This window comes from Vanessa atalanta, chromosome 3, assembly GCF_905147765.1.
Source record: "Vanessa atalanta chromosome 3, ilVanAtal1.2, whole genome shotgun sequence".
NCBI lineage: Eukaryota > Metazoa > Arthropoda > Insecta > Lepidoptera > Nymphalidae > Vanessa > Vanessa atalanta.
In genome coordinates this window covers 11,196,676-11,216,925 of record NC_061873.1, presented here as the reverse complement: position 1 = coordinate 11,216,925, position 20,250 = coordinate 11,196,676, and the positions used below count along the sequence as shown (strand labels likewise).

At 31.9% G+C, this 20,250-nt stretch overlaps 3 protein-coding genes across 3 annotated transcripts; 1 reads left to right on the top strand and 2 right to left on the bottom strand.

The window, feature by feature from the left end:
• Positions 1-1,738: 1,738 nt before the first annotated feature.
• LOC125077049 (NADH dehydrogenase [ubiquinone] flavoprotein 1, mitochondrial) lies at positions 1,739-6,641 on the bottom strand. Its single transcript, XM_047688836.1, has 8 exons — positions 6,520-6,641; positions 6,179-6,391; positions 5,299-5,591; positions 4,699-4,929; positions 4,030-4,262; positions 3,434-3,637; positions 2,788-2,855; positions 1,739-2,576 (listed from the first exon to the last, which is right to left on the bottom strand). Exons 1-8 carry the CDS (start codon positions 6,566-6,568, stop codon positions 2,437-2,439), a joined length of 1,431 nt encoding a protein of 476 aa, XP_047544792.1. The 5' UTR covers positions 6,569-6,641; the 3' UTR covers positions 1,739-2,436.
• Positions 6,642-8,234: 1,593 nt separating this feature from the next.
• LOC125076852 (beta-lactamase-like protein 2 homolog) lies at positions 8,235-11,150 on the top strand. The gene is made up of 5 exons (XM_047688569.1): positions 8,235-8,499; positions 8,611-8,733; positions 8,989-9,149; positions 9,569-9,894; positions 10,120-11,150. Exons 2-5 carry the CDS (start codon positions 8,612-8,614, stop codon positions 10,390-10,392), a joined length of 882 nt encoding a protein of 293 aa, XP_047544525.1. The 5' UTR covers positions 8,235-8,499; position 8,611; the 3' UTR covers positions 10,393-11,150.
• A 638-nt stretch (positions 11,151-11,788) lies between these two features.
• On the bottom strand, positions 11,789-19,818 carry LOC125076851 (mRNA-capping enzyme). The gene is made up of 12 exons (XM_047688568.1): positions 19,447-19,818; positions 19,191-19,327; positions 18,668-18,835; positions 18,111-18,214; positions 17,372-17,438; positions 16,758-16,988; positions 16,036-16,168; positions 15,075-15,220; positions 14,615-14,780; positions 13,528-13,628; positions 12,479-12,666; positions 11,789-12,073 (listed from the first exon to the last, which is right to left on the bottom strand). Exons 1-12 carry the CDS (start codon positions 19,630-19,632, stop codon positions 11,964-11,966), a joined length of 1,737 nt encoding a protein of 578 aa, XP_047544524.1. The 5' UTR covers positions 19,633-19,818; the 3' UTR covers positions 11,789-11,963.
• Between the last annotated feature and the right edge of the window lie 432 nt (positions 19,819-20,250).

Below are 20,250 nucleotides of genomic sequence, written 5' to 3'. Positions count from 1 at the left end.
GATGCCACTCGATTTTTTTTCTTTTAAATAAGTTTTTTTTTAATAGCCTATTGAATAAAACACATGGATCTAAAGCGAAGGTCGTCCAAATCCGGTCAATCGCGTTTGTTTTACAACAGTCTAGTGTCTGTATATCACATAAATTTTTCAACAGCCAACGTTAATTGCTTAAGAATAAGGCTAATTATTTAAAAAAAAAAACGAATTGATTGAATGTGGCAAAAAATATTCGTTCATATTTATATAACTGTGACGTATTTAAGCCTATCTTAGACTGGACGGAAATTCATATTATGATAATAATACATCAATCAAATTTTGATATAATTCGAGGAAAATAATACAAGGAACTCGTGACTAATAAATAACTCTTGTTTAATGAGTTAAAGAATTATCTTATCTGAGATGTATTTATTTAAATAACAACTACATACGTGATTACTTATAAACTTATAGTTGTAGATAGTTAGGTACTACCCAATCAATCATGATCAGAATTCAGAAGATTATATTATCATTTCGATGAGCCTCCTGCTCGTTTGCTACCAAACATAAAAAATATAAAAAAATATAATCACATAAAAAAAAACATTGCTGTATTCCTGCATTCCAGACACAGGTGATAAATCTTAGACATGTGTTTGGCGACAAGTTAGTGACGATTATGACCATTGGATTAGGTGATCTATATGTTCGTCTACCTTCCTAAAACACACTACTATTACTTAAAATCTTCATCATCATCATCGTATCAGCCGTAAGACGTCCACTGCTGAACATAGGCCTCTCCCAATGACTTCCACCTTGACCGGTGCGTGGCCTGCATCCAGTGATATTTGATTTTCGGTTTATCTTAACCAATGATTTCGGGTTCAAACCCAGGCAAGCACCACTGAATTTTCATGTGCTTAATTTGTGTTTATAATTCATCTCGTGCTCGGCGGTGAAGGAAAACATCATGAAGAAACCTGCATGTGTTTAATTTCAACTAAATTCTGCCACATGTGTATTCCACCAACCCGCATTAGAGCAGCGTGGTGGAATATGCTCCAACCCTTCTCCTCAAGGGAGAGGAGGCCTTTAGCCCAGCAGTGGGAAAATATACAGGCTGCTAATGCTTATACTAATTATTTACTTTAAATAATATTCGATAATTATTAATAGCAAAAAGCTTATTGTAAATTAACAGCTTCAAAACATGATTAAAAATATTATTTATGTACTGGCAAATTGCATACGTCGAAGAAATTATCGCATGAGAGCTATTTCGATTTAATTTCTTATATGCTGCAATGTACATAATATTAAGAGTGGAAACTGAGTACATTTAATGAAATATCAAGTGTTTATTTACGTAAGTATATTTTGTTTTATTTAAATTTTTCGAATGAGAGATTAACTTAATAGAAACTTCTTTTATAAGGTATTGAACTTTATGCCACCGTACTGTTACAAGTCTTAATACAAATTACTTCACAATGTTTTCCCTCAGTCAAGCATTAGATTTATTATAAACATAAAATAAACAATTGAACATTAAGTGATTCTCGCTAAAATTTCAACGTCGAACAAGGAATCATCAATTAAGATTCACGCGTGACCATTGAGCCATATCTGTTTGAAATTATTATTTAATTCCATTGTATTTATTACGTGACCGTGGCATAATAATTTGTACCATTTTAGAAATAATAAGCACGCCAGCTTTATTTTAAAAGATAAAAATAAAACAATTTCAAAATGATCTGTAACTTTATTAAATTATTTACACTACTGACAGCTTACTTGGACACAATATACATTGTTATTACAATATCACAACATAATCTGTGATAGTCAGTCAACCGATAGCCGACTGTCACTTTAACATGTAAGATTCTTGGATATTTATATATAATTGAGTGATATCATGATTTTGCCGGCTTCGAATAGTGACGCATATTAGTTTAAATTTGGAACCAAAATATTAATTTCGATATCAAAATCACAGATTCGCAAACATCAATGCTTTTTTTAAATTATTTTATTGAAATTGTATTGAGATAATCTCAAGTTTTAAATAAACGAGGTATCATTGGAATGACAGCTAATTTCACGATCGTGCAGTTTAAGTTAAGAGTAAAATTAACAAGTTCTTTTGTATTGGTCGTGAAACTAGCCCGCATTCAGGACGAATCTCATTCATACAAACTGTCGGCTCATTTTCATACGTTAATTTAAAAAAAATTGTCAATTAAAAAAAAGTTAACCTCATGTTCGCTTCTATACTTTTACTAGTTTCAATAATTCATCGTTTTATTAAATAAATGAGGTACAGGTGGCCTCAAAATAATATATAGATCGACGCAAAATCATTTCGATAGCGTGGACACGAAACACAGAGTCGACGTATAGACATTCCGGAGGCCGACCGGGTGTCGTGACGACATACACTGGCTAGTAGAGGCGCTCGGCGCGGCTGGGCCCGTGCTGCTGCGCGTAGGCCTGCATGCGGCGCTCCAGCTCGGGCCGGAAGTGTCGGATGAGGCCCTGCACCGGCCACGCCGCGCCGTCGCCCAGCGCGCAGATCGTGTGTCCTGCGTGATCGGAAGCGATATGTTTGCACAGACAGTATAAAAACTGTGTCAATATATCTATTATGAAAATGTTTTGTTTAACTTTTATCATATTTATATTGTGATTATACAACAAAACATTATTGTAATAATGTTCTGTTTCAACTATATAATTTTCATTTCCTTATCAACCCTGTACTAACTTATTCAAATAAAATATGCAAGTAAATACCTTCAATTTGTTTGGAGATCTCCCACAACATATCAATCTCCTTTGGAGACGCGTTACCATCGACGAATCTAAAAAGAATAATCACTTTTCATAAATCTCTGTATCGTTTTGCTGTTTTGAATACTATTTGTACATATAATACGAACCTTTTAAGGTACTAAAACTAATCCATGTCGGGATTTTACTATGAGATGTTAATTTACAGTCTGGAATAAAATATATATAATAAATTCCACCCATCTACTGAGTAAAAGTAAGAGTGGTAGGGATTGCAGGTGTTTGGTACACTTTTCCCAAATAAAAAGAAACTATTCCAGACTATAATCTTTCTCTATGACAAATTTTCAAAACTTGGTTCTGCCATTACAATATGGTCAGCAATATTTAGTTCGGTAACCTGGTTCTTAACAGTCAAAAATACCATTGAACCTGAATTTTAATTTTTTTTTTTTCCAAATCGGCCTAAGATTTACAGTTTCAACAATATTACAAACAGTTAAAAAACTGATTACCTGAATGTATGGCTTAATTTACCTTTCAGCACCAGAGCACAAAATGATATCTCAGGATATAAAAAATACAATACTATAATTATCCCATAGTATAAAAGTTGACCAAAATAAAATCTATAAAGTTGATTACATACCTATATATCATTTTATTCATCCAGGATACACCCTCTCTGCAGGGGGTGCACTGACCACACGACTCGTGCTTGTAGAACATGATGAGACGTGCGATGGCCTTCACTATGTCAGTCGACTTGTCCATCACAATGATAGCTGCCGTACCCAGGGAAGTTTGAGCGGCCACGAGACCGTCAAAGTCCATTAAGACTGTTTCACAAACACTGAAAATTAATTACGATTTTATAAAGAAACTGTTATGACAGAATATTATTTCAATATAATTTATACAATTAAAATTTCAATAAACATTTGTTTTTTACTAAATTAATATGTATTTGTTTTTATAATTATTTTATTATATTATTTTATAATATTTAAAGTTTCTTACATAAATCAATTTACACTATAGTATGTCTGTTAGCTTAAGAACAAATTTATATAGTTATACTTAGATCTAAATGTGTTAGAGCACATTGCAGATTGCACAAGCCCAACATAAGGTTCTATACACGTTTCTATTATGTAGAATTAATAAATGCCAAACTAAATTAATACAACATCATATAACATCTTAGATGACAAAAAAGATGATGAATATAAATCCTATACTCACTCCTTCGGTATGAGCGGTGTCGACGATCCTCCGGGTATGATGGCCAGCAAGTTGTCCCATCCACCTGTCACCCCGCCGGCGTGTCGCTCGATGAGCTCTTTGAGAGGGATACTCATCTCCTCCTCCACGGTGCAGGGTGTATTCACGTGACCAGAGATGTTGAATAACTTGGTGCCACTGTTACGCGGGCGGCCGAACGACGCGAACCACTTGCCACCCCGACGACAGATGCTCTGGAAATATTATCATAAAAAATTAATAGTCTATTCCAAAAGAAGTAGAAAAAAAGATAAGCAAACCTTAGATTTACGTGTTTCATAAGATTTGCTAATAACTCAGCTATATCATGCACTACTAAGAGATTATGATTAATATATATTTATTTATAATACAACACTATTACACTTAACTACTTATATCCACTTTAAATTTGCTTCTAAGCTTCCGATAAAAGTTTCGTCGACAAAGTTCTGTACTATGTGACTTAGGATAAGACCCGTTTATAAGAATATAGACAAGTAGACAACATTGACATTTAATTGAAGCGATATGAGCTATGACCTTGAATAATCTACGATATTTATAGTAATTTCACGAAAGAATGTCGTTTTGAATGTCGTCTAAGTTGTTTTCAAATCTCTGTGCATGGGCTATAGTAAAGTATCTCACAGGTGCGACTGCGATGGTCTCGACGTTGTTGACGGTGGTGGGACATCCGAAGAGACCAACGTCAGCGGGGAACGGTGGCTTGAGTCGCGGCTTCCCCTGCTTGCCCTCGATGGACTCGATAAGTGCCGTCTCCTCTCCGCAGATGTACGCTCCGGCGCCGCGGTGTACGAACACGTCGAAGTCGTAGCCGGACCCGCAAGCGTTCTTACCGATCAAACCAGCCTGGTATGCCTGTAAAGAGCAGATTCCATACTTCAAATTGATATTTGTTATTGATTTATGTTTTTAAAGTACTTAAACAAAGAGAAAATTTAAAATTTTCTCAGATTGCTTATTTAGATCAAACATTAAGTGTACAGCTATGTTATGCAGGAACATCTTAATCCAGGGTGCATAAAAACCCCGGGGTACATCTCTACGATGGTAATCCAGTCTTCATCATCATCTGTGAGATGCCCCAGAAGGTCTTTTTGAGATAACTTTTGTGGAGGGGATATTGAATGGACCGCTAGCACCCAGGTGCTTGTCGCCAGTAGGCATAGCGTGGTAACAAAATATATATGTATAAAAAAAATGATTATATCACAAAGCTGTACATACCTCGGCAATAGCCACTTGTAGATTACTAGCTTCATTGTAAAACTCTCCTCTAATGTAAATGTAAGCTGCTTGAGCTCCCATAGCTCTACCAGCTATCAGGCATCCCTCAACCAGCTTGTGGGGATCATGGCGCATAATTTCTCTATCTTTGCAGGTGCCTGGTTCTCCTTCATCAGCATTCACTACAAGATACTTAGGTCGACCATCGGAAGGCTTGTTCATGAAGGACCATTTCATACCAGTTGGAAAACCAGCGCCTCCACGACCACGGAGTCCAGATGTCTTGAGTTCATCTAAAATACAAATAACATTTTACATTTAATTCTTAGGAGTTTCCGTAATTCTGAATCAATTTAGTTCTTTGATTAGTATCTAAAAAGATTTAGAGGTAAACAAATATTTCATATCATGTTTACACACACATGCACATAATCCCTCTTGCCACTCTAGGAATATTTCGGTGACATATTCGAGTGACTGGGCTGTAACAAGTGATGACTTGGGTTTTGTGCAATACCTTACAGCTTACAATTGATGTCTTTGGGTGATGGTGGCACATTTCCCATCAGTTAACCTACTTTTTAAAAAGAAGTGGTCACATGTATAACACCATGATAGTACAAATTCCGGCTTGTGGCTTTTTTAATGTGTTTCTTTAATTTAATTAAAACAAGAGTTTGTCAGGATTCCTATCCGCCAGTAGGTTTTTTTTAATGTAATTAAAAACATTAGTGAAAATCTATGCTGCCTTTAAAATATTGTAGAAAAAATATTTCAACAACTTCAACCATATTATGGCTTTGAAATTATTACACATTTAATTTAAGAGTAACACACAAATAAATAATATATATATATATATGTATATTTAAATACGCACTGACAATCCAGTCTACGCCCTTGAGCATGATCTCCTTAGTCATATACCAGTCCCCGCGTCGCAGGGCTCCTTTAAGTCGCCAATCATGACGGCCATATAAATTGGTGAAAATCCTGTCACTGTCAGCCAGTGGCCCAAACTTTGTTTTAGTGCTTTCTGTCTGTTGAAATCGTACTGATCCATTGTTGATCGTTGCCAAAGGTCCGATTATACCTGTAATATATGTCAAAATATTATGTAAGTTGTTCACACTACGCAATAACCACTAGACTCAAACTTCTTCAATTTATAAACTTTTGTTATAGCATATGCAAATTTACGTTACATTAATATACCCTTACCTAAATTATTTTTCGTCCCCTGAATAATTCTCGCCAGCGCACCAGCCATTTTTATTTTCTTCCTCGAAAAGAAAACCTGAAAATGTCAATTGTCAGTTGACAATTAGCTAATGTCAACATCCAAAATATTAACCACAGATTCCTGTAAAATATTATACTAATTGAGTAACAGCTTAAAAAGTTAGTAGGTAATTTGAAGATTTATAAGATGAAATGTTCTTTTTTAAAATATATATTTATTTTTATATATTTTTTATCATATATTAAAAAAGTAAGGTGTAAATAATAATTTTAATTCTTCTTAATTTAGGATTTGGCCGTCGTCAAAATTAGTAGGAAATTTTAACCATCAAACCAACAAATATTTGCTGTTTACTGTGTTGTTTACAATATTGTTGAATGTTATATTGTACGACAGAATAGTAGGACTATTGAAAAAGGTATTGTATATTTGCTAAATAGTTTTAGATACTTTCTTGTATACGTATAGTCTTTTCCAATCGAAGAAGGCATAAAGATAAACAAACTTAAATCTTGATAGTGCACTTCTAAGAGTTATTTACTAATATATATGTAAAGAAAGTTATTTGTTAATTAACTGCTGCTAGTTATTTGTACGGTGTATTTGTATAAGTTGTATGTATCACTCTCGAAATTAATTAATAACGTTTTTCTTTATTGGTTATGTTAAGAATTAAAGTAAAACAATATGTGAGATAATTTTATAACAATGTTCCAGCGTATCCAGAAGAGAGCTTAAGTTTCCCGCCAATGTTTTCTTTTTTTTTTAATGTTGCCCGCTTCAAAAATCGTAGCGACAACATATATTATTTATTTATAATATTACACCTGTTCCACTAAACTACTTATATCCAATTTTACTTTCAAAGTTCCGATAACAGTTTCGTCAACATTAAAAATGACATATTTTCGCAAATCCATAATGAATACATTATCCAAATTGTCGACCGATGATATCACGTCAATTTGATGTCAAATGTTTATTTGCCGTTAGAGTTGGGCATAATAGTTCGCAACCGAGATCGCTCGGCTTAGTTCGCCGAACCTAAACGAACTAGTTCGCTCTTTTAGTTCTTCAGCTCCCACATGCTTACCGACTACCGAGCATCTGCGAGCTGACGAACGGATTAACTAAAACAGCGATCTGACTTTTATTGATTCAAAAATAGGGCAGATCGTTCGCTCGTTTTTATACTGCACTTATTGCGACAAGAATAATAAAAAGATTTGGACTTTAAATAAAAGATAAATGAAATGAATATTCGTAAAATAGATTTTATTTATTGCAAACAAATAGGTTAATTATTTAAGTAATAATTAAAATACTCTTTTAGTATTTTTGCTTTTATTTTTTTTTAAGTATCAAAATTATAACTATATAAAACAAATTTTAAAATAATCAACGATAACTTATACATATTCTCTTTCTTGACAAGCATGTCAAGGAAGAGAATATATAGTACCCCTACAAGTGCATACGTAAATCGCCACGGAAACGAAATGGAGTTCACTGAGCGAGTGACAGGTAGACCGTAGAATACCGCGCGAGCGAGCGCGACGACATTATTGGCGTTACCTTTCCTCGTTCAGTAACGAACTATGGAACGAAAAATCGGGGATCTAGTTTAGCTAGTATAAATGTATTATCTATGATTTAGTTCGCGTAGTTCATCTGTGGGAGCGCTCTTTCGAACTAGTTCGTTCGCGAACTACACAACACTATGTATGATTGTTATATTCTTATCGTGTCCGAAATGAAACACATACAAAAATCAGAAGTTGACACCAACAGCCACCAGTGACAGATGACACAATTGACAAAAAACAATATGAGATAATCAGATAATGAGATAAATCGAACTTTAAAGTTTTTGGTTTAGACAAACGCTGTTTAAAGTAATATTTTTTATTTAACTATTAATATTTTTATATCTATATAACCTCGTTAAGACGTTTCAAGTAAGTTTTCAGCAAAATAACTATCATAATTATTTACTAAAAAAATATGAACCATGATAAGAGAGTATCATATAATTAATGACATTCAATTTATAATTATATCTGGTATAGAATGGCTACGGTTATTCCGGCTGTGACAAAATTATCAAATAGAGTAATACGCGTACTTGGTTGCAATCCTGGTCCTATGACTCTGCAAGGTACCAATACTTATTTAATTGGGAATGGCAGAAAGTATGTAATTCTTTTTTATTTTATTTTACCTGAATTAATTGAATTAAATTTTAATAAAGAAATAAAAAAAATTGCTAATACAACTTAATACATTTAAAAGTAAATGAATATATTTTTAGTATATAATAATAATCTTAACTTATTTTTATTATTTTGATGAAAACACCAAATTTTATTCATGTTGTAATAATTTTAACCATAAAATATTCATTATAATTATAATTACGGAATGCTTATTAAATATATATTTTTTAGTCGTATATTGCTGGATACGGGTGATAGAGATGTACAGGATTATCAGAAAAACCTTGCTGAAGTAGTTAAAGCAGAACAGATCAATATTGAACATATTGTGGTAACACATTGGCATCACGATCATATTGGTGGAGTTGAAAATCTTTATGGAACAATTGCAAGTCAGTAAATACAAATTTTTTATTAAAAATAGAAAGCTAAACATACAATTCCCACCTGATGGAAAGTGATCACCGTCTCCTTTTATAGATATAGCTGCATTACAATCTATAAAAACCAATATATTAAGACCCTTGTAAAGTGCCTGCAATTACACTGACTTGCTTTATTGTCCTACACAATTAAATTGATGTAGCAATAAATAGGTTTTGTTTATATAAATTTATATTAAAACTGACGTATAATTTGCGCATAGGAAAAACAGAAGTTATGAAGTAAATTTCCCTTGTTTAACAATTTCCTATAAAAACCCCAGGCTTCAGTTCTGAGAAATATTGCATGTTTTGAATACCCAAAGTATTTAAATATTTAAAATAAAATGTAGGCTGAGTTACTCATACAAAATCCACATATCATACAGAACAACCACAAATTTGGAAACACAAGAGAGACTCAAGCGATGCCCCAGACAGTGAATTGCCTAATACATTGCCATTGAATTGGCTAGCTGACGGTCAAGAGATCAAAGTCGAAGGTGCTACTGTTAAGATTCATCACACACCTGGCCACACAACAGACCATGTTGTTATGACATTGCTCGAAGATAACATATTGTTCAGCGGTGATTGTATATTGGGCGAAGGGACAGCAGTTTTTGAAGATTTATATACTTACATGAAAAGTTTGAGTAAAATATTGGAATTGAAACCCAATGTTATATATCCAGGACATGGCAACATTATTGAAGTAAGTGTCATGCAGTGATGACCTTAGCACTAAAATATTTGAAGAAAAACCTTGTGTATTCTGTTTTCTAAAAAATTCAGTGAATTTTTTGATGTTCTATAGATTTAATGGTTTATATACACTAAAAATTTTTTTTTTATTTATATAAAATTCAGCTAAAAATACAAAATATAATAACATGACAAAAAACTAAAACCTACCTTTCTAATTGTGTATTTTTTATAGGATCCCATACAAAAGATAGAATACTATATTAACCATAGAAATCAAAGAGAGGAGCAGATACTCGATGTGATGAAGAAAAACATGGAAAAGAAATTTAATGAAATGGACTTGGTGAAAGTAATATATGTAGAAACTCCAGAACAGTTATGGCCGGCAGCTGCCTATAATGTAAGCCATCACTTGAAAAAATTGACAAAAGAAAATAAAATAACATGTTTTGACGTTGATGGTGAAAATAAATGGCAGTATACTGCTTCTCGGAGTAACTTGTAATTGAAGAAGGAAGATATATATGTATTTTCACGTAAAACTTTAATAAAAATATAATATATTATATATTTTTGAAGTTATACTTCGTTTGGCGCGTTTGAAGAAATTATGGGACTGAATTGTTGTGATGCGTGCTCACGATATAACGCCAATATACAATGTTTGTTTTATTATAAATTTCGATTATTAATATTAAAATTTATTAGTGTGAGTATCTATGAAGATAAATGCTTGTCAGAAAGCATAGACAAAGATATACGAGCGCGAAAATTTCACTTCGTAATTAAAATAGGATTTAAATGAGTGAACAAAAAAAAATTTTTTTTTTTTAATATATAAAACACTTTTATATTAAAATTATTATATTATTCCATTGTAGTCCATTTAGGTGGTAGTTTAGTATATTTTTGGTATTATTCCAAATGACTAAGTAGGTTGTCAGATATTTACGAGATTGTGATAATTTTGGTGAAGGAAGGACGGGTTGTCAAATTTAAAAACATAGACTTGAGGCAATCACATTTTAATAAGATAATAAAACAACAATCGTCAGAAGAAATTCATTGCTTTCAATATTTTGAAAATTAAAAAAATCACAGCATTATCCAAAAAATAAATCATATGTAAATTTAGAAATTATTTTTGTATTGATATGAATGTAAATAAAATATAAAATTTTGATTAGACATAATCTAAATTTAATTTGTCAATATAAAAACAAATAATTATTACGATGTGTGATTATAATTACGTCAAACTTTTATGTGTGTTATTTCATTCACAAACCTCTATTTCAACAACAAGGGGAATAAAGTCAAATAAACAACTTTGACATTTAATTGACGCGAAATCGGTCGATTTCTTGAATAATCTATGACATTGATGATTTCGCAAAAAACTTGCGTTTTGATTGGCAAAATTGTTATCAGATCTTTTCAGGGAGTTAGTCATAGGAAGTGGGATTCGTGTTGTATCACAAATAAAAATATATTAATCAAGAACAGTCTGATGTACATCCCAGAACTATAAACAAATCGAATGAAATATGTAATTCTAATGTTTGTTTTTAATATATATAGTTTGTAAAAGCTGTTCCAATAGAAATAAATCTTATTTAAATAAATCTCGAAACATCGAACATATACATAATAGTATATTTTATCATTCTATACCATTAATATCGATTCTAAGTCCATTCCACGAAACGAGTTCCCTTTCATCTATATTCTTAGAATAATCTCCTAGACCAATGAGGTGTGAGTATTTCGATTCCTAGGAGTTCGACTAGTGGAACGGACAACTAATTGGTTAAGACAATTTTGTTGCCACTGTTTCAAATAGTATTTATTAACACAACCATTAAAATAATAATAATAATAAAAAACAATAAAATCCAACGTTTACTTTTGCATATGGTTATATTTGCTTACACTTTCGTGATGATAAAAATTCGTTTGAATTCTACACGAGACCTCGGCACTAAAATAACTTCGATTACACTAATGTGTAAATTAAACTTAGTAATTTTTTTGAACATTCAATTAAACTCCGTCATTTCCAATGCAATGTTACCTCTAGTGATACCGAGCGCGTTTCTTTTTGGGATCATTGAAGACACAGTGTTCTTTGATGTACTGTAGCAACCTTTCTTTTGTGACCGGGCTTAATATACTTTTTGCTACCGCTGGAAACAAAAATAATTATCAACATTATCTAAATATGATTTAGAATGAAAGAAATATTGTGTTGCAAAAACCATTGTGATCAATATGTTCATAGTAAAATTTAAAAATATGTTTTAATGCTCTGAAAAATCGGTTAAGAGAAATGATTTGAGTTTCAACGCTGATTGGTCTTCTGTGCCATTGGCTGCCACCGAACAATGACCGTCCAAATTAAGTCAATTTAGATTTTTGGGCGTACTCTTAATAAAAATCAGCCTTTTTTTAAACTTCTTGGAAATAGGTAACATATAACTCTGATTTTATGCTATAAATGGTATTTGATCCGAAGATACAAAGCAATTGTGTCAAAGTAAAGCAAACAATGTAATAAAAAAAATAACAAACAATGTAATAAAATTTCATACCCTTAGCTGTGTTTAGACTGTTGGGGAAAGACTTGTCGTTACGTTCTCGCATAAACACCCACTTTTTATTCTCATACTTGCATTCAATGATCTTTCCATCGAGGTTCCTTATAGCAGAGGTGACCTTAATATCATTAAACAGCACTCCTTGTCCGACGTAAAGTTGACCCCTCAATCGTGGTATCATTCTACAATTATATTTTTATTATATATATATTTTCATGTGTACATTTATTAATATGTATACGGAATCTACAAAGTTTCATTACATTACATATATACTAGTTTGTTGTTTATATTTTAAATGGTATTTGTATTGTTAAAATGATTATGGTGAAAGCTCTACCAACATTTGACCCGCTGTGTTTCTTTCGCCGCCATCTTAACGTTTTGGCGGAAATTACCTAGTGGTTATTTAGTCTGCGACGGGAATTGGAGAAATACATATACTCTATTTCAATCAAAACAGGAAAAAACCAAATAAAAAAACATTTGACAGCAAATTGACGCGATATCATTGGCCGAGAGCTTGATTAATACATGATATTGACCATGGATTCGCAATAAAATGGCGTTTTAAACGTCGACGGAATTGCTATCGGAATTTCGGAAGTAAAATTAAAGTCGATATAAGTAGTTAAGTGTAATAGTGTTGTATTATAAATAAATATATATCAATCATAAACTCTTAGTAGTACACGATATAGCCGAGTTATTAGCAAATCGCATGAAACACGTAAATCTAAGGTTTGTTTATCTTTATTCCTACTGCGATTGGAATAGGCTATAAATACGAATGGCCGAATGCTGGATCGAGGTGGATCACTAGGAGAGTTAATGATAAATAACAATGTTGTTGAGTGAAAGAGAATTGTATCGAGAACCCACTACTCGATTTTAACTGTATAATTGATGTTTTGTATAGTAACTTTGAAGTGATTAAACAATTTCGTTAAGATGTCAAGGAGGATAACGGTGTTTTTCTCCGACATATTATTTAATGTGAAAAACGTAAACAGACAGGCGAATGAGCCACACGTTTTATTTACCCAGGTCTGTCTTCTTTCACGATCTTAAGCTTAAAGTCTATACTGTTCATATCGCTCGGCTTCCACTTGAGCACGCTCTCACAGGGCCCGGCGACATACGGCTGAAAAGATATAACAAGTTACGCATTATCTGCGCACTTTCACCATTAACATAAATATTTTTTACCATACGTTCAATTTCAAAGCTGTAGGCGATGTTATAATAGCTTAAATCATATATGTTTTAATATTATGATGTTATAATATTATAAACATAAACTAGAAAATTTACATTTATAGATAATATTTCCAGATTTAATTGTTTAAGAATTTAACTAATTATTGAACTGCCTTATACTAAATATTCTTTTAAATTATAGCACATACATACATACATACATACATACATACGTACATTAATCAACCAGTGCTTTAATTTTTGCGTTTTTTTTTTTTTGTATTGTTTGATTTCATTTGTCACCTAAGATTTTTTTTATACTTATATTAATTATACATTCCAGATATGATTTCATTTTCATATTAAAGTTTAAAAAAACTAATCATTTACTTGACTTGGCTAAGTGCGTTGTTAATCTAATAAAAAAATATTAAACACCATTTAAAAATTTATGTGAATTCCAAATTCAAAATTAAATGTTATATGAATACAACAAATGTCTATTTCAATTTATTTCTATAGTTTTATATTGTAAATATTATCGCATACTTCTCTCAACGAGAAACAGTGTTTAGAAAATGGGATTTTAATCGAAAATATGTCGGCCCTAACCGGACAAAGGGCACTGTGTTCTAATATTATTAATCCTTCAGGCAGATTTTCCTATAATAATTCCCTATAAGAAGAACGCGGTTAAATGTCTGTTGGGGGAAAGATTAAAAACACAAAAATATTGAACATAACATTTTTGTGTTTTTATCTTCTAAAAAATTGTCTCATTGAATTGATGAAAAAATTCACATATGTATTTTTCAGAGTGGAATGGGGGGGGGGGGTGATAAATGCACCCTTGCAATTATTAATGTAATTGCGTATCATGTGTTATTAATTAATTTAAGTGCGATTTGTAAAAATAATATGCCCATTTACGTCTACAGCTGGTTGAAATATCAATCCGTCGGGTTCATGAGTGAGAGTCTTGATGAACTTATCCTCCAGCAATTGCTTCGTTATCGTAACGTCCCAGAAGTGTTTGATGCCGACTCGGAACGGCTCACTATTCTTATCTATCCTACCGCTTTCGATTGCTCGTTCTCTACAAACCATAAACAATTACATCAAATAAACAGATTAACACTTATAAAACATTCTATGTGAAATATAATATAAAAAATGTACTTTTTATAGTATCTGTACTTGATTTTATGTTGAGAGTAGGAAACACTCTTTTGCTGATTTTTGGAAAAGAATCTTTGTAAGGAGAACTTACGTTGATTTATTATTTAAATTATTGATGTATTAATTAACGGCCTACAAGTTTGAATATTGGACAAGACTGAATAATAAGTTTAATACCATTTTTGTGTAAAAATAGCTGAATATTACGTACCTTGGTTTTATGATTTCGTTATCAATACATTTTAACCTAACAGTGTAGAAGGGCTCTTTGCCGACGTTTATATTTTCGAACCGTATAATGTCGTAGCAAAGGTATCGAACTTTTATTACCCCTTTCACGGTATCTACGACCATTTCCTGAAAAATAAAAAAATAATATGTGAACCAACAAAATATGACCAATGGTACTATTATATAAATCGAGATATATTTATATTGCAAATCATGTGTTTTGCTAATAGTTGAAATGATCTATAACTAGTTTTATCCAGTATAGTTTTAAATTATTAGGAGAGTTTATCCAAGGTGTAGACCAGTTGCGGACCAACGGTAATCCCTGGAAGCACCTGAAGTGGTCGAAGAAATTGGAAAAAGTGTCAAAAAGTGACACGAGGCGTGTCTACGAGTGAAGTATCGGACACTGCACTGAACCAATTCAATGAAGGATTCAGAAATAAGTAAATATTATCTCACCTCTGTTAAATTTCAGTCAAAAAATTAAAATGAAAAAGTCTTTATTATATATTATAATGGTTAAATTATTAAGTTGTTTGTTTTATTTATAGATAGAATCCTTTATTATTTTTTATTTACTGTATCTACTTTTAAACAGTACGTTGCCCATGGCAATACAAATAATTGTCAAATAGTCCATCATTACTGTAAGATTAGCAACCACTGATCTCGACCAATGACATTGCGTCAATTCATTGTTAAAGTTGTTTTGACTTTATTTCTCCTGTAGTTGGAATAGGCTGTAGATACTACTAGTTTACTATATTATATAGTTACAATTAAGAATAGTAGCCACAATCAGTACTAGAAATTTTTGTTTGTTCGTCGAACTGCACCAATAGTACCACTGACTCATGAGTTATAGTTTGGTTCAATTTTTGAAGTTGACTGAGCCATTTCATCTCATTTATACACTTTAACATGTAAATAATACTTACACCGTCAAGAAACGTGTCTTTAAGAGGTTCATGTGTTTTGTTATGAAAGAAATGTAGATTGCTAGCTTTAAATACGCAGTTGTCTCTGTCTAATAAGTACACCTTATCGTCACCGTCGATTAACATCATATATCTGAAAATATTTATTCGATATAATTAAATGTATTCACATTTAGATAAATACACACACACTTATAAACATTTCTATGTATACAAATGTTCTCACACAAATTTAGAGTTGATTACACTTTTTTCGCGATTACAAAAAACGCGTTCCACCACATTAGGTGGGACTAGGGGCGCCCTCGTACATCGGAATACCCATTCAAATCCAGCGGTGCCCTCCCCCTCACTTCCACGTGAGGGAGACGACCTTTGTATAATCGAAAGCACTCACTTCAAGTACAGTTTTTTTAAAGAAACATAGTATTGACTATTGGGAAGTATTTAGTAAGATTACTGAGGGCTTTGCCAAGGTTTGTTTTTTTTTCTCCACATCAATCTTCATTAACTACTCATTGAGTAGACCACGGTGCTAAGTGCTCAGTACAAATTTCAATAATCTTTGTTTTTAAGTGAGATTTTTTTTAGTTCAAGCTGTATTTCAGTTAACTCTAACTGGTAATAGGTATGATAGCCTGTAAACGTCTTCCCACTGGGCTTACTTTTACAATAAAGTCGTTATGTAATACAAAAATAAAGTTAACTCTTTCAAATATTACCTAACGCCATCAGCCTTCCATGAAACGGAGTATGGTTTTTCAGACAGCTTTTTCATATTTTCCAAGTCCATAGAAACAGGTTGTGACCCTGGAAAATCATTATTCTTCCACTTGCAAAATGTTTTCGCCTTAGACCGGACAATTTTAATTACTTCTGGATCTTTGACTAATGTTACACCATTAACTTTGGGTATAAATTCTTTATCCTTCAAATGTTTTTTATAGGAATGCCTGCAAAAAATTTATAACAGTTGTATATTCTATTCCAACCATAACCAAGATATCATTCGTCGAGAGCTTGATTAATCAATGAAATTCACTATGGGTTTGGGAAAAAATGGCGTTTTGATCGTCGATGACATTGTTATCGGAATTTTGGAAGTAAAATTAAAGTGGAAATAAGTAGTTAAGTGTAATATTGTTGTATTATAAATAAAGATATATTAATCATATACTCTTAGCAGTGCACAATATAGCTGAGTTATTAGCAAATGGCATGAAATACGTAAATATATAGTTTGTTTATCTTTTTTCCTACTTCCATTAGAATAGGCTATAGACACACCACTCGTAATATGAATTTAATTCAATAACATCTGCATTTGAATACGTACTTTGATCGATGTCCCTCTTCATCGTTCCCAGCCTCCTCTTCAATTACTTCCTCTTCATCATCTTCTTCTAAAATTAATATATATACATGTCAATTACTATATATCTTATTTCTATACTAATATTATAAATGCGAAAGTAACTCTGTCTGTTACTCTTTCGAGGCCAAACTACTGAAACTAATTTAAACTTTAGTATAAACCGATAGGCTTCATTTTATAAGCATAAATGTCGCTTAACCTCCGACAGCTAAAACTCGAACGTAACCGCGGGGTACAACTAGCTCCGTTAAGCATGCTTAGGACCTTACAGTCTAATTAGGAAAAATCTTGTATTAAAATAGCTTATTGATAAAGAAATAGTTTAAAGTATGTAACAGCCTACCATTGCAGGGAGAATTGTCTGCCCATCGAAAAATTTTGAATCATCATGTTTTTTGATATTTGATTGATATTCATGCAAAGTGCGACCCATACAAAGGGCGCAGGATAAGTCATGATAGTCCAGGAGATAGAATGTGTGAATCAGTTTTCTCAGTTCACACAAGTTTAAATGCCAATTTTTTCATTAATGAATTACAAATATACATTCGAAATTGTAGGCTGTGTTAACCACTTAGGGGATGATTCAAAGTCTGAGTCAAAATCATTATTCAATGTGGAATCTTTAAAAAAAATTACCTCTGGCTTGTAAAGAAACACCTCCAACCTGAGAAAAACCAAAGAAAGAAATATAACAAACCTATACACCAGTCTGGTCTAGCTGGGGCTGCTATAACATCTTCTATGTCATCATAGCGTCTGAACAGTTCATCGAGATAATCCTGTTTGTATATACCTGGAGGCCTAGAAAGTACAAACTATGTTTCAGATAATTTAAAATAGCACAATTAACACATTACCTGCTGCAAGTAATTTCGAACACAGCTAATCTCAAAATATATGAAGATAATAAATATCAATAATATTAATTATTATTTATTTTTAATTAAATGATTAATATCAAAAATATATAATAAATATAAATAATTATTATAGTATGCTATTACTCAAACAAAAGTGCAATCTCTAATTCCTCATCAACATGAGCCAGTGATGAACGAAATTCTATTGCAGAGAGAGAGAAATTCAAAAACAAATGCTTAGTTGCTTTTTTAAAATATGGGAGCTTAACACTACTAATACCAATATAATACTTTATACAATCTGATAAATGTATATAGTAACAACAGAGATTTCATAGATTACACAATTTTTTATATATTAGATAATTAAGAAAATAGTTTAAAAATTAATTACCTGTTCCTCGAAAATTCAAAAATAGCTGCATGAAGACTACAATTGTTTTCAAGCACTAGATATGCTATTATTAAAAATCCTGTTCTGTTGAAACCATGAGTGCAATGGACACCAATTAAATCATCTGGATTTTTATCCATACTTTCTCTTACAATATCTATGAAATGCCTAAAAAAATATATTTGGTAAATTAAAAATATAAATTAAAAAATACTGAATACTGTAAATAAAATAAGCATTAAAGTAAAACCAATGATTACGGGCCTGTATGTGAAAAGAAAAGTAATTTTACTATAAGGTACATTGCACTGTTTTGATTTGAAAGTAAACCAGTTTAACTAAAGGTACAAAATGTTCAATATCTTGGTGCACTGATTGGACAGAGCAAGGGTAAAGAGACAGAGATGACAACTTAATATGAGGGTACAGGTGACCTTTTAGACCTTGGCTTGATATATATATATATAAATACAAAGAGAAATTCCAAAAACAGTTGATTAAGATATATGAAAATAAATTATACTGAGTTTGCTCTTCGGATGGAGTCTCCTTGTGACCACGAAGTTTTATTTTGTTATAGCGACAACCATGTTGTTCCACTTCTTTTTTATCATAGAATCTGGATGTATTTGTCAGATCAATCCATAAACTTATCTTTCTCTGGAATTTTATTATATGCGTCAAAACAATTATGTACATTGTTGATACAAATATAACAAAATAATAGTGCCAATTCTTCTTGAATTACTGCAAAATATGTTCTAAAAATCTTTACTTACTTTTAAGGTTTTTACGCATTCAAAGACCATATTTGGTTTGAAACGATTGTATTCAGGAACTTCACTATCATATTGGGAACTGAGAGGTGTTTTGAATGCAAGAAACTGATTTCCAATAATATTTTCCGATGTACGGGGACAATTAAGCCATCGATTAGGAATAGTATTTGATCGTCTTTCAGACATGGTGAAAGCTTAGCCAGCCAACCCTTTCTATTTAGAATATCATTAAAAAAGATTTTACCATAAAATAGGGATAACAAAGATTGAACAATATGTAACAAAGTTACATATAAAGAAATTTAATCCAAGAAAATAATGAAATGAAAGTGATTGTGAATAAATGACAACTATATCACAGCCCGCACTCCACAGATATCTAATGAACTTAATATAGTCTGTGGTGAGGAGTTTATTGTGGCCAAAAATAATAGTCAAGACTTTTTTATGTAAGGATAAATAGACTAAGACGCATTCAAAGAGCTCAAGACAATAAAATTATATTTTTGAAAAATATCAAGTTGTCTTGGTTTTTTTTTATTTTATATCTTAGTTCTTATTATAGTCAAAACATGTATCCATAATTTTAAGTCTAACACCATTTACTTTAATCCTCTTCGAAGCAGTGCCGTCACGAATCTTTAAGAAAGATTATAAAATAGTAAAGTATGTTACCGTCGAGTAATTTTAATGCTTAAAATAATTGAGCAGATTATGTGTTCAGTCTAAGTTTTGAAGTGTAACTTGTTTAAAATCGTTGTTATTTTAAGTTTAATGAAACAAAAATTCGTCTTGATAAAGACA

Excerpts from the sequence above, each read along its gene's own strand:
- LOC125077049 (XM_047688836.1), bottom strand. The coding sequence starts at position 6,568 with ATGGCTGGTGCGCTGGCGAGAATTATTCAGGGGACGAAAAATAATTTA. Across the intron at positions 6,392-6,519 it reads GGGGACGAAAAATAATTTAG|GTATAATCGGACCTTTGGCA; the intron begins GTAAGGGTATAT and ends CATATATTACAG. Across the intron at positions 4,263-4,698 it reads AGACCATCGCAGTCGCACCT|AGCATCTGTCGTCGGGGTGG; the intron begins GTGAGATACTTT and ends TAATATTTCCAG.
- LOC125076852 (XM_047688569.1), top strand. The coding sequence starts at position 8,612 with ATGGCTACGGTTATTCCGGCTGTGACAAAATTATCAAATAGAGTAATA. Across the intron at positions 8,734-8,988 it reads TTAATTGGGAATGGCAGAAA|TCGTATATTGCTGGATACGG; the intron begins GTATGTAATTCT and ends TATATTTTTTAG. Across the intron at positions 9,895-10,119 it reads GACATGGCAACATTATTGAA|GATCCCATACAAAAGATAGA; the intron begins GTAAGTGTCATG and ends TATTTTTTATAG.
- LOC125076851 (XM_047688568.1), bottom strand. The coding sequence starts at position 19,632 with ATGTCTGAAAGACGATCAAATACTATTCCTAATCGATGGCTTAATTGT. Across the intron at positions 16,989-17,371 it reads GAAGAGGGACATCGATCAAA|GCATTCCTATAAAAAACATT; the intron begins GTACGTATTCAA and ends AATTTTTTGCAG. Across the intron at positions 15,221-16,035 it reads AAGACACGTTTCTTGACGGT|GAAATGGTCGTAGATACCGT; the intron begins GTAAGTATTATT and ends TTTATTTTTCAG.